The sequence below is a fragment of the Magnolia sinica genome, chromosome 9 (genome assembly GCF_029962835.1).
Source record: "Magnolia sinica isolate HGM2019 chromosome 9, MsV1, whole genome shotgun sequence".
Classification (NCBI taxonomy): domain Eukaryota; kingdom Viridiplantae; phylum Streptophyta; class Magnoliopsida; order Magnoliales; family Magnoliaceae; genus Magnolia; species Magnolia sinica.
This window is the reverse complement of record NC_080581.1, coordinates 74,218,323-74,234,569: the sequence shown is the minus strand read 5'-3', so window position 1 is coordinate 74,234,569 and position 16,247 is coordinate 74,218,323. Positions and strand designations below refer to the sequence as shown.

The following is a 16,247-nucleotide window of genomic DNA, read 5'->3' as shown; positions in this document are numbered from 1 at the left end:
TTCACCAAACCGTTCCCCTAATTATTCTAAGCTCTTTTCACGTTGGGCGCAACTCCTAAAGCCCAACGGATGAAGAGTTATAATCAAACTAAAACTTACTATTTATAGTAAAAACGGAATTAAAACAGGGAAACGACCGTCAATCAAGGAGTTTTTCGCAATTCCGGGCAGCGCAACCCGACGTAGCGGGTTGGTTGGCTAAAGTAGCTCGTTCTACCCCAAAATCATATATTTTACGTCAGCTAAATCTTTCCGGATTGCGAGATACGCCCGATCTAAGGTCCGATGGTCCGGATCACTTCTGTCGTCGACCGGGCCTTTTCTGATCCATCTTGGCCATGAAACTGTCCACGACCCGCTCTACATCAGTCCCCTCCACTTCAAAAGAACTCGTCCTCGAGTTCTCATCATGCGCTGGTTCATGATACTCGAACAAGTCCGCGACGTTGAAAGTCCGTGAGATCGCCATGTCATCTGGAAGATCAACAACATAAGCGTTGTCATTGATCTTTCGGATGATTGGTACCGGTCCAATCTTTTTATTCTTCAACTTGTTGTACGTTCCGGTCGGAAATCGTTCTTTGCGCAGATGAACCATTACTTGGTCACCCACCTCGAACACTTTTTGTCGCCGATGCTTGTCGGCTTGCTCCTTGTATTTTTCGTTCGAGACATGTAACTTGGTTTGTACTTCCGCATGAATGCCCATGATCTTGTCAGCCATATGTTCCGCTGCAATGCTCATGCCTGGGAGCTTGGGCAGAGGGACCAAGTCTAGTGTGTGGCTAGGTACTCGTCCATAAATAACTTGGAACGGGGATTTTCCTGTCGAGCGGTTCACCATGTTGTTGAATGCAAACTCCGCTTGAGACAAAGCCAAATCCCACTGCTTCGGTTTTTCTCCTGAAATACATCGAAGGAGGTTTCCCAACGTGCGATTCACAACCTCAGTTTGACCGTCAGTCTGTGGGTGGTAGGCGCTGCTGAACTGAAGTCGTGTATCGAATCGAGTCCACAAAGTCCGCCAAAAGTGGCTTATGAACTTCGTGTCACGGTCAGAAGTAATAGTCTTGAGAACCCCGTGTAGCCACAAATTTCTCTGAAAAATAGATTCGCCATGTGTGTTGCATCGAGAGTATTCTTGCATGGAATAAAATGCGCCATCTTGGAGAAACGATCTATTACCACGAACACCGAATCCATACCGCGTTGCGTTCGTGGGAGACCAAGCATGAAGTCCATAAATAAATCCTCCCAAGGGCCGTCAGGCACGGGTAACGAAGTGTAGAGGCCCGTATTATGAGATTGCCCCTTAGAGGTCTGACAAATATAACAACGCTGGACTGCCTTTCCCACATCACGTACAATTACGGCTAGTAATACAGTTCTTCCACAAGAGCTCACGTCTTATCTCGCCCAAGGTGTCCACTGAGGCCACCTCCATGTAGCTCTTGGATTATCTGTTCCCTTAGCGAACTGTTTGGGATGCACAGTCGATTTTTCTTGAAAAGGAACCCGTCTTGCATATGTAAGTCGCCGGGGTGACCTTCTTGGCATCTAACCCATGCGTCCTTGAAGTCGTCGTCATCGGCATATATGTCTTTGAGGCGCTCGAACCCGACAACCTCATTGCTCATAGTGACTAACAAAGTTGCACGGCGACTCAGTGCATCAGCTACTTTGTTCTGTTGCCCTGACTTATGTTTTAGTACGAACGTGAATTCCTGCAAAAACGAGATCCATCTAGCATGCACACGGTTAATGTTAGCTTGATTATTAATGAATTTGAGACCTTGATGATCCATGTAAAGTATGAATTCCCTTTGAATCAAATAATGTCGCCAGTGTTACAGTGCCTGGATCCCCATGTATAACTCGATCTCATATGTAGACCACTTCTTGCGTGCATCGCTAAGTTTCTCACTGTAGAAGGCTACCGGCCTACCTTCTTGAGACAAAACTCCCCCAATTTCGACATATGAGGCATCACATTCGACTTCCAACAGTTTGTCGAAGTTGGGAAGTACAAGAACCGGGGTCGTGGATAATCTGCGTTTGATTTCAACAAAGCTCCTGTCGGCTTCGTCAGTCCACTGAAACTGTCATTTTTTCATGCAATCTGTGATTGGTGACACAATGGTACTGAAATTTTTTGCGAATCGATGATAGAATGTCGTCAGTTCATGAAAACTTCGCACTTCATGAATATTTGTAGGAACCGGCCATTCTTTGATTGCCTTCACCTTTTCCTCATCCACCCGAATGCCCGTGGATGTTACGACAAAACTCAGGAACAATAGGCTATCAGTCATGAAGCTGCACTTTTTTAAATTGAGATACAGTTTATTTTTAGTGAGCACTTGAAGGACCTTCTTGAGGTGTTCCATATGGGTGGTTTCGTCTTGACTGTATATCAAAATATCATCGAAGTAAACCACAACGAACCGCCCAATGAAAGGTTTCAGAACTTGGTTCATCAATCTCATAAATGTGCTAGGCGCATTCGAAAGACCGAAGGGCATGACCATCCATTCATATAATCCTTCCTTGGTCTTAAAGGCCGTTTTCCACTCATCACCCGACCGTATTCGAATCTGATGGTAGCCGCTCCTTAAGTCCAATTTAGAGAATATTTTTGCACCCTCTAGCATGTCCAGCATATCGTCCAACCGTGGTATAAGAAACCTGTATTTTATGGTAATTTTGTTGATGGCTCGGCTGTCGACACACATGCGCCAACTCCCATCTTTCTTTGGAGTTAATAGAGCTGGTACAGCACATGGACTCATGCTCTCTCGAATAAGACCCTTACGGATCAACTCCTCTACTTGTCCCTGCAGAATCTCGCACTCATTCAGACTCATTCGATAATGGGGACGATTCGGTAAACTGGACCCAGGGACAAAGTCGATATGGTGTTGGATATCCCGCATGGGGGGTAACCCATCGGGAAGGTCATCGGGCCAGATTTCTTTGAATTCATGTAGCAGGGGCCTTAGTATTTCAGGGATGTTGGTAGGCTCGAGTTCTTCCCCTTTTACAATTAATGCATAAGTCTGTCCTGTTTCCTTTGATTCTTCCACGAAGTCCCGTATGGTTAAGAGAAAACGTCCCTCCACTTTAGAAGTTTCAGGTGGTCCCTCTGGATCCATAGGGGCCAATATGGTCTTCCGGCCGTCCTTGACGAAGATATATATATTATCTCGCCCTTTATGAGTGGCATCACGGTCAGATTGCCAGGGCCGACCGAGTAGTATGTGACATGCTTCCATGTCGACCACATCACATACTACTTCATCCTTATAATGTTTGCCAATTGAAAAGGATATGGTGCACCGTTCAGTTACCTTTGTTTCGCTGACCTTCTTGATCCAACCGATTGTATATGGAGAGGGATGACGCTCCGTTTTCAATTGCAATTTTTCCACCATGACCTTGGAGACGATGTTCTCGCTGCTCCCACTATCAATGATCACGTCACAAACCTTTCGATTCACCGTACACCTAGTGCGGAAGATGTTATGCCGCTGTGGATGCACTTCTTTTCTTGGCGCATATAATAGTCGCCTCACGACAAGCGACTCGCCGTGATCTTGCTGAATCCAACCTGAATCATCTGCCTCGTCCTCGGTGGTATGCTCCTGTTCTTCAATATCTGGATCTTCATAAGCGTTATCAGCACTACCATCATTGATGGCGAGGTTTGCCACTTTTCGCTGGGGACAAGTATTTGATAGGTGGCCCGGTTGGCCACAACGATAGCAGTTATCGGGCCTTGGCCGAGCATAGGGGTTCGGGATTCTACTTGGACCAGCAGCAGTCGATACGCCCCTTTGGGGTCTAGCTTGCCCACTTCCCTGATCTCGGTTCTCAAACGTAGGAGGTTGAGTGCGTGCTCCTACGGGCTCCTTTCCCTTAGGCTGTGCAGTTCCCTGGGGCAGACCTGCCACAGGAATCCTTGCAGTAGGATAGGTCCGTGTGTTAGGACGTTCAAGTTGCACTTCTGCACGAGTAGCCAACTTGATCGCATCATTCATCGTCCAGACGGACTGCATTTGGACCCGATCCTGGATAGCCATACACAATTCACCGTTGAATCGGGCGACTTGCTGCGATTCAGTCTCGACCAAATCGTTACGCGCCGCCAGACGGTAAAATTCTTCTGCGTATTCTCTCACCGACCGACTACCCTGCGACAATTTTGGTATCGTTGGAATAATACCGATCGTAATCGCTAGGGAGGAATCGGGCACGTAGTAGCCGCTTCATCCGTTGCCAGTGCGGATTGGTGCTTTCGTGCCTGGTTCGCGCGAGTTGCGGTTGTTCCACCAAGCTCAAGCTCCTCCTTTCAACTTGTAGGCCACAAGCTTGACCTTCTTTACTTCAGGGATGTCCATATAGTCAAAAATCACTCAACTTCAGAAAGTCAATCGAGGAAATCCTCAATGTGTAATTGGCCATTGAAGCTAGGAATATCAACCCTCATCTTGAATTCTCGATCCGTTCGATCTACTCGATCGCCGCCATGTCCGGGTGTTGGAAGAGTATGTCGTCGATTTCCTCCTCACCGGAGCCCCCTTCCTCAAGAATGACCCTTGGATGCACTTTGGTACTATCCGCGCCCATTTGTAAGTGTATTTCTCACAAACATCAAGGTGGGCTCACTTGGAGTCAGAGTTAAGTTGGCACCGACATCAACAGCAATCAGTGTAAAGCCACTGGTCGGTGGACATTTAAGTCTAGAGAGCAGGTTACTTAGCCATAGATAGGGCCCACCAAGATGTTTGTGATAAATCCCTGTGTCCATCTGTTTTGTGACGCAGGGGAGGACGTGAGGTCGAGCACCGTCTTCTTCAAGAGGATAACTATTCCGAATCCACGAAACTTCTCTGGACTCCTCACAGAGACTTCTCAAATCCACGAGGAAAGAAAGAAGAAAATAGAAATAAATTCTAATAAATTCGAAATTGATTGATGAATGATTAAAATCGAGTTCACAACCCTTTAAATAAGGGTATCAAGCAATGGGAAAGAAATCATAATCAAACTACAACTCAAACTCCTAGAATCCGCGACTTACTATAAATAGTAAACTTACTATTTATAGACGGTCGTGATGTCTACTAGTGCGCAAGGTTTTCGGCCAAAAATAGTAAGTGTCCTATTTGGCTTCACCAAACCGTTCCCCTAATTATTCTAAGCTCTTTTCACGTTGGGCGCAACTCCTAAAGCCCAACGGATGAAGAGTTATAATCAAACTAAAACTTACTATTTATAGTAAAAACGGAATTAAAACAGGGAAACGACCGTCAATCAAGGGGTTTTTCGCAATTCCGGGCGGCGCAACCCGGCGTAGCGGGGTTGGTTGGCTAAAGTAGCTCGTTCTACCCCAAAATCATATATTTTACGTCAGCTAACTCTTTTCGGATTGCGAGATACGCCCGATCTAAGGTCCGATGGTCCGGATCACTTCTGTCGTCGACCGGGCCTTTTCTGATCCATCTTGGCCATGAAACTGTCCGCGACCCGCTCTACATCAATAACCCATCTCATGATTTGATCAACTTGATTTTTATTCGTGTTATTACTATAGTGGGGTGTATATGTTGGACGTTATACACATACGACATGGGCTCCATAAATCTTAATTTTCAGTACTTTTCAAAGAAATAATTAGTCAAGAGTATTTTTATAATTTTATCTCTTAAAATGCATCTTCCATTAAATATTTAATCATCCAGACTTTATTAGGCAAAATATAAATCCATCATAAATTTTGTGGTAATAAATCTTTATTTATTTTACAAATGTCTAACATATATAATAATGACGACTAAAAAAATTAATGCAACTTGGATAAATGTGTGGTGAGTATTTAAAGTCAACTCACATGGATAGAATAACGAGTATGAGTTTATGGGTTTCTAAGTATAATTTCAACAGATTCCAATGTATTCTTGAATAGTGTGACTATGGGAGTGAATTACTTGATTACCCAATTGTTACGGATATTCTCAATAATTCGACACAATGGGATTTGTTTGAACCACCTGTCAATATTAAGAATAAGGCCCAACAAGTACAAGAGTTGATTAGGTGTTACTCGGGCTGTAGGCCCACCTTGATGAATTTGTTATATATCCACACTGTCCATCTTTCTTTCCAAATCATTTCAGGATGTGGTCCCAAAGCTTGTGTAGATCCAAATCTCAGGTGGACCACACCATAGGAAACTGGGGTGATTGAATGGCCACCATTAAAAATTACCCAGGGCTCACTGTAATGTTTATTTTCCATCTAACATGGTGATAAGTTCAGGGTAACCGGGATGAAGGAAAAATACAAAGATCAGCTTGATTGAAAAATTTCGTGGCCCAAAATAAGTTTTTAATAGTCAATAACCACAAAATTTGGTGGTGTGGTCCATCTGAGAGTTGGATCTACCTAATTTTTAGAATCAAGATATAAAATGAGATGGAAACAATAACCACAATTTATGGTGGTGTGATCCATCTCAAAGTTGGATCAAAATGATTTTTAGGATTAAGTCCTGAAATGAGATGGAAAGTTGGATGAACAAGGATAAACAAAACATTCATGAGACATTGATCTATAGCTTAAGTGGTAGACTAAGTGAAAATAACCTTGTTTCAACAGCAATCCTCCACCAAACAATCGGTTGCCCAATCTACCACATTAGGTGATATGCTTTCATTAGCTTTTAATGGTCATTGACCATTGTTTCCTAATAAATTCAATGAGATAAATCAGACGGTTAAGATTTCCTGATCAGTGTGATCTTCATGATGCAGCCTTGCCTAACATTGTGCTGCCCTAACCTTGGAGCCACCTTGATGTATGTATTGTATATCCATGCCGTCCATCTGTTTTGACCTCTCATGTTAGGGTATGAGCCCACAATTTTAGTATATCCAAATCTCAGGTAGACCACACCATATGAAACGGTACTTATTGAACATTAAAAACTTCTGGTGAACCTCAAAGTTTTGGATGAATTCAATATTTATTTATTTTCCTTCATCAAGGTATGTGTGACCTTATCAACGGGTTGGATGGTGGGCCATATGATGTTTTTAATGGTAGCCGTTCAATCACTACGGTTTCCTATTATGTGGTCCACTCGAAATTTAAAACTGCTTTATTTTTGGGCTCATGCCCTAAAATGATTTGTTAAAACGGATCTACCGCATGGATACACAGTACACACATCCGTGCGCCCCGTTAAATGTACGGTGGATATGAGACCACACTGCTTTGAATGGCAATTCCGCACTGCGCCAACAGACCCAAGGGCCTGTTTATATCAGCGACGATCAGGCCATGATCCAAACTGCACGCGGATTGTGAAGTGAGTAACTACAATGTAGCAGTGTGTGTAAATTCTGTGGGGTCCACTGTAAGGGCCTGTTTGGGAGCATGGATTTGGAACCCCTGGATTCTGAACCCCTGGATTAGAAACCCCCTGGATTTGCAATCCTCACCGTGTGTTTGGCACCTTGGAGTGTGAATCAACTTTAATCTAAAAGTACTTATGCATTGTGAGTTTCAATTTAATTACTAAATCAATTTTAATATCTCTAATTAGTGAGATATGTAATTTTTGACACTATGGTCGTGATAAGCCCCCTGAAATATATGCTTTGCCTAAAAATGATGAAATTCTGAGTCTCAGATGGACCGCAAGCACAAGATCATGTCTGAGTGACTAACCAACGATTTTTAATCATTGATTAATAGGGACAATGTTTGGATGGCGCTGATTTACATGGACAATGTTTGGCCGGTGCTAATCATCATTAGTGGACCATGTGCCGAATAGAATGATAGAGCACAGATCAGCTACTGACGAGTTGAGGAGGGAGACATCTACTGAAGTGACATTACCAAGTTTTATAGGCCCCACCATGATGTATGTTTTGTATCCAGGCCATCCATCCATCTGGAGAGATCATTTAAGGGTAAGATCCAAAGAATGAGTAACATCCAAAGCTCCAATGGACCTCACCATAGAAAACAGTGGGGAGAGTGACACCACCGTTAAAAACTTCTAAAGACCACAAAAGTTTTTGATCAAGCCGATATTTGTGTTTTCCCTTTTTTAACAGCTTTTTTAACTTTCGAACAAGTTAGATTTCGAAAAAACATCATGGTGGGCCTTAGGAAGGTTTCAACGGTGGGCATTAACCTTCCCGTTGTTTTCTTTGGTGGGGGTCCACTAAAGCTCTGGATCTGTCTCATTCTCTTGTTCAGGCCTTAAAATAATATCTCCAAATGAATGGACGTTCTGGATACAACAAATACATCATAGTGGGATCCACATAACTTGGTGACGTCACCTCAGCAGTTGAGTCTAACGAAATGATTTTAGGTGTAATACAAGCTCTCACCGTCTAACGAAATGATTGCAAACCCAGTCAAAGGGGATTTGAAAGCCCGTCCAATCCCCTCCCATCCACGGTGCCAAAGAACTCCTAATGCATGAGTTTTTTCCATGCCGCTCATTTGTTTTTTCAGGTCATTTTACTGCATGAGCCCAAAATTGAAGCACAGAAAAATCTCAATTGAACCTCACAAAAGGAAGCAGTGGAAATTGAACGCCTCCCGTTGAAAACTTCCTGCGGGCCACAGAAATTTTAGATCAAGATGATAGTTGTGTTTTCCCTTCATCCATGTGTCTGTGATCTTATGAACAGGTTGGATGAAAAATAAACATCTCTGTGGGCGTTACGGAGGTTTCAACGGTTGAAATCATGATCCCCAGGTTTTTCTGTGGCGTGATCCACTTGAGGTTTTGATATGTTTTTATTTTGGCCTCAAGCACTAAAGTGAGCTGAAAAAATGGATGGACGGTGTGGATAATGACACATACATCACGGCGGGCCCCACGTAGTTTACTCAGAATGGTATAGCGTGGTGACTTACACACGGCACAATCCGCGTTATCCAAACTCCGCCTATACGGAAACAAATCTAGGCCGTTCTCATTTTCTAATCTCAACCGTTCAAGGCACGATCCGCGTAGTTCATTTCCATTGGTTGATTTCCGTCTCCCGGTACTATAAAAGCCCTCAGCCCTTTTTGAAAACAATCAAATTCCATTCTCCCTCCTCTTCTCTCTCTCTCTCTCTCTCTCTCTCTGTTTCAATGGCGGGTCGAGGAAAGGTCGCAGCAGATAGGAAGAAGCAGGTCACGAGAAGTTTGAAAGCAGGGCTTCAATTTCCCGTGGGTCGTATCGCGAGATTTATGAAGGCCGGGAAATACGCTGAAAGGGTTGGAGGCGGCGCTCCTGTATATCTTGCTGCCGTTCTCGAGTATCTCGCGGCTGAGGTAAAATCTCGCGTTCTTCATCTTTTCATTTTTCCTTTCGTTTGATTCGTTTTGCTAGTATTCCTCAGCTGTGATTCTCTAGTTGCTAACATGCGCCGCTTGCTTTGATGCGCCTCTCATTTCATTTCTGTATTTTGCCATCTAAATCTCTCGCCTCTTTTCTTTGGTTGTTTTAACTAAGCTTCATAGTGTCTGCTTCAGATTCGGCCATCAGCTTCTGTTGGATCTAAAATATTCCCAGTGTTATAGGCTAACGTGCACCAGATGTGTAGATGTGACTCTCTTTGCCTTGATATGTCCATCTAGGCATCCGGGACATGTTAGCAAGCTTTCTGCTAGTTTGTCTAAATTGCGCCGTGGTTGTACTGTAACTTCCCAACGAAGTTTTCATGGTTACGCGCTGCATTTGTCGATCGAAGCATTTGGCGCATGTTAGAAAGTCCTCTGGGCTAGCCGAAAGTGCTTTATAAGTTGCTTTCCGCCCTTACTAATGCACGTTGGGCATCTGTTATAGAGGTGCTATCGTGCGCTTGTGGCGCATGACACACCCTTTTTCTTGACCTGTGAGCAACAAGGGCCCACCCTAGATGCCACGTGGCACTGGCTGTGTGTTGCCGCGCCTCCTCAGGTCAATTTTGTGATTGTCGCATGTTACTGGGGGTTTATAGGCCTGAATTACGGACCGTGCACAACGTTGTCTGGGACAACTCCAGCTAGCGTGCGCCATTAGTGCACACGACTGGAATGGTTGTATGGCTTCATCTAACGTGCGCTGTGGTGTGATTCGCTCTTCCAGGTCCTGGAGTTGGCTGGCAACGCCGCGAGAGACAACAAGAAGACGAGGATTGTTCCAAGGCACATCCAGCTGGCGGTACGGAACGACGAGGAGCTGGGCCGTCTGTTGGGGATGGTCACGATTGCGAACGGTGGGGTCCTACCAAGCATCCACAACATGCTCTTGCCCAAGAAAGCTGGGTCTGGGAAAGCTGTCCCTGTAGAGGAGTCCTAAAATGGCCATTCTCTTCTTGATCTCGTGACTTGATAGGATTTTTCTCTTTCTTTCATTTTTGTTTTGATTTGACGGCTATGATTAGGTTACTACGTGGTTGGTGTAATCATCTTGTGAAAATGCAAATGAAAGTTTGAATTTAGTTCTATTCGTGAGATTGCATGCCATGTCATAAATGATGATGGGATTGAACGGTGCTTATGCTTTGCCTGGAACCTGGTGGGTCCTTTTTTATTAGTTGGTCGTTGGAAAATAAAACCCTGACAATGTATGATGATGATATGCATCCACTTTCAAGGTTACTTAAAATTGCACATGTGGTATACAGTAAGTGTTAAATTAAACTGTCCAAATTATGAAATCCAACGCAGGGGTGTCCTGAAAAGACAAATTAAGGTTTTTGTCAAATAATCACGTGATTTAAAAGCTTGAGCTACTAGATGATGGTGTGTTAATGTAATATTAAGGCACTTTTAATGCTCAAATATTTACTTGCATATGCATGGGACAACAGTGCTGGAAATGGCTTGAAGCTTTGAGTGGCCACCGTGATGTATGGGTTTTATCCATGCTGTCTATGGATGATCTTTATTTATTTATTTATAGTTTTAATCGTTGTAAGTTATAGCTAAAAAAATGAGGTAGATTGAAGGTGCAACTAGACAATAAGTAGTGGTGATAATGATAGTCACTGTCAAAACTTTTTTAAGGCTTATTATGATGTTTAAGGGAATACAAATATTAGCTCCATCCAAAACTTCTGTGACCCCTAATTAGTTTTCAATGGTAAGAGTTTACTTCTCATTGTGTAGTCTACTTGAGCCTTGGATCTACTTCAATTTTGGGATTATACTTTAAAATGATACAAAAAAAAAAAGAAGAATGAATGGTGTGGATAAGACCTATACATCACAGTGGCTACTCAATGCTCTTGCTTATACCCAATTGGAGACGAGCGGGGTAGGATGCAACCTGTGTCCACATGCATAGTGGAACTTTGCTTGGGAATATATTGGGCAAAGTGTTTCTCATTTTGAGGTAAAGTATATATTTTAACAAGCTTAGTATACTCATTAAATTCACTAGTTATGGTCTACTAAAGTTTTGGATTTTTATGGCTAACTCTTTCATGCGACGCATTAGATGGATGGGTTGGATGGAATATAAACACCATGGTGGGCCTTACAAATACCAATTAGATCAATGGATTGGATGGAATTAAACATCATCCTACCCAAGATTGATGGTGGTCATCCCATCTCAACAATGGCTTGCTGAGTTCCGAATGGTCATGATTTTTGGATTCCAAGGCCAAGATGAGGCAGAATGTCCGATGGAGGGGAATGTTCAAAGGACTTTGCAGGAACTTCCTAGGAAAGCTAGGTGGGTCACAATAAGGGCCCTGGGAAATCCACCTTATCCATTTATTTTGCTAGATCACTTTAAAAAATAGGATAAATTCAAAATTCAGGTGAGTGGAAAAAGTGCACGACCTTTCATAAGGTCATTTCTACCGGGGTGAACTGAAAACACAAAAATATTAGCCTGATTTAAAACTTTTGTGGTCCAACAAATGTTTCAACGATGGATGCATTATTTACTGTTATGTGGCCCACTTGAGTTTTGGATCTGACTCATTTTTGGGGCCATGTCCTATCATGATCCGACAAAATGGATGGCCATGGTGGATTTCTCACAAGCATTCTGGTGGGCCTCACCTAGCTTACGGTGTCAGAAGGCTTTCCAGGTATCCGCGTCCCACCGATGCATTGCCATTCAGACCATCCAAACGGCTGTTAATACCGTCCATCTTGGCGTCAAAGAAATGAGATTATTAAGAATGCCCTTATCAGTGCAATTTAATTATTATTATTTATTTATGCTCCATTCATGGTTTGGTCAGTGATTTGGACGGTCTAGATTGACATATGACCATGCCATCGCCATCTGCACGACTAAAGAGACATCATCACTTTTTAAATGGTGCTAAACTAACATGCGAGTCACCTTCTTCCCAGTTGCAGATTTTTAAGAGAACTGATCAGTTACAGCTGGCTGTACACTAACTTACCATGCAGCCGAACTTTCCTTTAGTGTCCAAGCGGCGCTTGTACCGTACATCCTGTCCATTCAACCGACCACATGATTCTCCACCTGATTAGTGACCTGTAAAAACGCAAGGTCAGGATTGTTCCTGAAATTACAGATCCAACCAACCATTTGAAATATCATATTTTGGTGGGCCCCACCTAAAAGCAAAAGCTCCACGTGGACCAGGCGTGTCAAAAGAAGTGGGGCCCTTGTTCAGATAATCACCACCATTGATACGTTGAATCCAACCGGTGATGATCGTAGCCTCTAATAGCTAGACTCATCTTTCTTCCCAACTAACAAGTACATGAGATTCAAGAGACCAACGGTTTAGATTAAGAAAGAAGGTCCTCACATAGGGATAGAACGGTTGGATTCAGACCGTATCAGGGTCAACCCAAAACGGCCTTTGTCCAAATCTGACCCATGACCCACAACCCAACGTGTTACCAGTAACACCGATAGTGGGTGTTTCCTTGACCATGGGCCCACCTTGATGTATATGTTGTATATCCACGCCGTCCATCAGTTTTTTCAGATGATTTTAGGTCATGGTATGAAAAGAAAAGCAGATATAAATTTCAAGTGGACCACACCACAGGAAAGAGTGGTCATTGAATGTTGAACATTAAAAAATTTCCTAAAGGCCAACCATAATGTTTATTATCCATCCAACCTGTTGATAAGGTCACAAGGACATGGATGAAGCGAAAAACAAATATCAATTTGATCCAGAACTCTTTTGGTCCACAGGAAGTTTTTGGTTGTCAATGACTACTTTTTCTTGTGGTGTGGTCCACATGAGATTTGTATATACTTCAGGTTTTGGATAATGTAATAAAATGATATGGAAAAACTGATGGACGGAGTGGATATACAATGTATACATCAAGGTGGTTCCCACCGTTAGGGAAATACCCCCACCGTGTTACTGCAGATGGTGTCCTGTGTAGGGATCCACCGTGATGAATCTGTTTATCCAAGCCGTCCATAACTTTTATAGGATTATTTTAAGGTATGAGACAAAGAATGAGACAGATACAACTCTAAAGTGGACCACACCACAGATGACTCTTGCATTTAATGCTACCAAAGCTTAATATTTTTTGTGATCCACATGAGTATTTTATATGCCTAATTTTGGTATAATAACTTAATATTATCTAATAAAAAGTATGGACGGCATGGATAAACAGATACATTACTGTGGACCCCTCCACAGATCTGCTGGACGGATTACAGGACGCAATCCGCGTTCTACCAGGGCATACATCCGCTCCCAACCCACTTACTTAAACGGGTCCCGATCTGCTACACCCGAACCCATCTGAAAAGCAGGTCGGTAGACCCGACCCATTACCTCACGTGTCAGAACCGAAAACCCGAGTAGATTGCGCAGATCCTCGGGTCCAGGTCCTATAATTCCGCTTTTACCCCACCAACCAATCTCAAATCTCTCCACCCAAAATGGCTATTGCTCTCTTCTCCGCCTCTCTCTCCTTCTCCCTCCCTCCAAAATCTCATTTCCCATTGCATCTGGATTCCCGCCAACCTCTCTTCAATCCCCCAAACACTTCCCGAATCCTCAAAATCAGATCAAAACCCTATAGCAGACCCATCTCCCCATCTCAAGCCAAGAACAACGACACCGCAGATGCCCCTGACCGGCTCATCTCAGCCGTCTGTTACTTCTACCCCTTCTTCGACGGCATCCAGTATGGGAAATACGTCATCACCCAATTCTCAGCCGTCCAGATCCTCATCCAGCCGTTGCTTCCCGCCATCAGAGTCTTCAAAAGCTTCCCCTTGAATGGTTTCTTGGTATTTCTCACTCTCTATTTCATTGTCGTTAGGAATCCGAATTTCAGCAGGTATGTTAGATTCAATACCATGCAGGCTCTAGTCCTCGATGTGCTCCTGATCTTTCCAGATCTTTTGGAGAGGACCTTCTCTCCAAAAGAAGGGCTGGGGTTGGATATTGTGATGAGCTTGGATAGCACTGTGTTCTTGTTCCTTTTGGTTTGTTTGGTTTATGGATCCACTTCTTGCTTGCTGGGCCAGGTGCCCAGGTTGCCGATTGTAGCGGAAGCGGCCGATCGGCAAGTTCTTTGAATTTCCATTTTGTCATTTTTAAAAAGAAATTATAATTTTGATATGTAGTTTGGGTGGAAGATGGTATTGGATTTGATGTTTTGGTATGTTTGATTTTATGGGAATTCAGCATTTAGGACTGATTTGGGTGAGATGATTTTTGTATTTTGGGGATGAAGAAAGATTTTGATACTCTGGTGGAGTGTGATGGTTGATGTGCAGCAGTGCATGCAATGAGATATTATACTTGTGGCATGTGAGTAACTCAAATTGAGCCATACAAATAGTGTGGCCCTCTTCAGATGGATGATAAACTAAAACTTATACTAATTTGATTACTTAAATAGTCAGATTGGTGGATATTTATTGGAGGGTGAGATGAAATGTTTCCCACAATGTGAATTGGTAGACAGTGTCCTTGAATCAGATGTTATGATTGTTCAACCAATCTGATTTTGGGATGGTGAACTATCTACTATGGATCCTGTTGTCCCACAAATTGGACAGTTTAATGTGAGTTAATGTATGCTGTGTGTGCAAATTTCTGAGTACCTGTGTATTAACTATCACACTCTGTGAGAGTATCAAATAACTCCCCTTTGTGGACTATTTGTGTTAGTAGATATTTAGTTTCTTTTTTAATTTTATTGGTTATTTTATTGATTCTATATGGAGAATAATGGTTGATTACACCCAGATGTAGATAAGCTTTAAGTGCAGCTGAGGGGCTTATAAAGTGTGGACAGCTGGTACATTGATCTGGACCATCTATTAGCCATTAGGTTTAGTGTACTCTTCATGGGCCATCAGGAAGATCGTACCCTTTGGAGGATCCATTCTGTCTAGTAAGTTCCCTACTATAATTGATGGTTTTGATAATTTCAAGGTATTCCATAATGGAAATGGTGGCCATAATGGCCACCACTGTTACCTTAATGATACAGGCTGTAACGGCCTTTGCGGCCCCCTGTAACAGCTATCATGGTCTCTCTCTCTCTCTCTCTCTCTCTCTCTCTCTCTCTCATTATTGAAAAAAACCAAAAAACATGTATTGCTCCTGTAATGGACCGTTATGGTCTTTATGAAGGGCGTAATGGGCCCTTTTCGGGGATGTAATGGCCGTTACAGGTCATTTTTCCGTAACAGCTGTTATAACCCTGTAATGTGTAACGGTTGCCACTATTATCTTTATGTAACGTCCTTTACAGCCACATAATGGCCATTACGGCACACAATGAATAAATTTAAATATTGAGTCATTTGAACCATCCATTTGTTGGGGCCACATTTGGTAGCCTACTAGCCAGTATTGAAGAATCATTTCAATCAGTCAATCATAACAAGAAGAACTAGGGTGTGAAGGTTGATGATAATTCCTAATATATGGATGTGTTCATGTACTAGATTTATGTACATTTGTTGATAGTTTGGATGGATGATGCAAGTTAGGTTTTTCTTTCTGTATATTTGAGTTCAAGGAGATTCAAAAATTGGGTTTTCTCTCAACCTTCTTCAGGTGAAGTACATTAGATTATCTGCCATTCATATTTATACTGGGTCAATATTTCAAAGGGTGTGAGATCCAAGCCATCCATCAAGTGGGTCCAGCAGTGTAGATGCCCTGAGCAAAAATTCAGGGTGGTTCGCACATCACTAGGGCCTAGAACAACTTGGCCATTTTTTTCAGTTCATTTCTGTGGATCACCAG

The 16,247-nt window shown here is 42.9% G+C and overlaps 2 protein-coding genes across 2 annotated transcripts; both read left to right on the top strand.

Annotated features, from left to right (window-relative positions):
* The first annotated feature begins 9,118 nt into the window (after positions 1-9,118).
* LOC131255691 (protein H2A.7-like) lies at positions 9,119-10,499 on the top strand. The gene is made up of 2 exons (XM_058256479.1): positions 9,119-9,348; positions 10,145-10,499. The coding sequence occupies exons 1-2, from the start codon at positions 9,166-9,168 to the stop codon at positions 10,355-10,357; spliced, it is 396 nt and encodes a 131-aa protein (XP_058112462.1). The 5' UTR covers positions 9,119-9,165; the 3' UTR covers positions 10,358-10,499.
* A 3,383-nt stretch (positions 10,500-13,882) lies between these two features.
* On the top strand, positions 13,883-14,682 carry LOC131255690 (protein TIC 20-v, chloroplastic). Its single transcript, XM_058256478.1, has one exon. The coding sequence runs from the start codon at positions 13,916-13,918 to the stop codon at positions 14,558-14,560; it is 645 nt and encodes a 214-aa protein (XP_058112461.1). The 5' UTR covers positions 13,883-13,915; the 3' UTR covers positions 14,561-14,682.
* Positions 14,683-16,247: the final 1,565 nt, after the last annotated feature.

Excerpts from the sequence above, each read along its gene's own strand:
- LOC131255691 (XM_058256479.1), top strand. The coding sequence starts at position 9,166 with ATGGCGGGTCGAGGAAAGGTCGCAGCAGATAGGAAGAAGCAGGTCACG. Across the intron at positions 9,349-10,144 it reads TCGAGTATCTCGCGGCTGAG|GTCCTGGAGTTGGCTGGCAA; the intron begins GTAAAATCTCGC and ends TCGCTCTTCCAG.
- LOC131255690 (XM_058256478.1), top strand. The coding sequence starts at position 13,916 with ATGGCTATTGCTCTCTTCTCCGCCTCTCTCTCCTTCTCCCTCCCTCCA.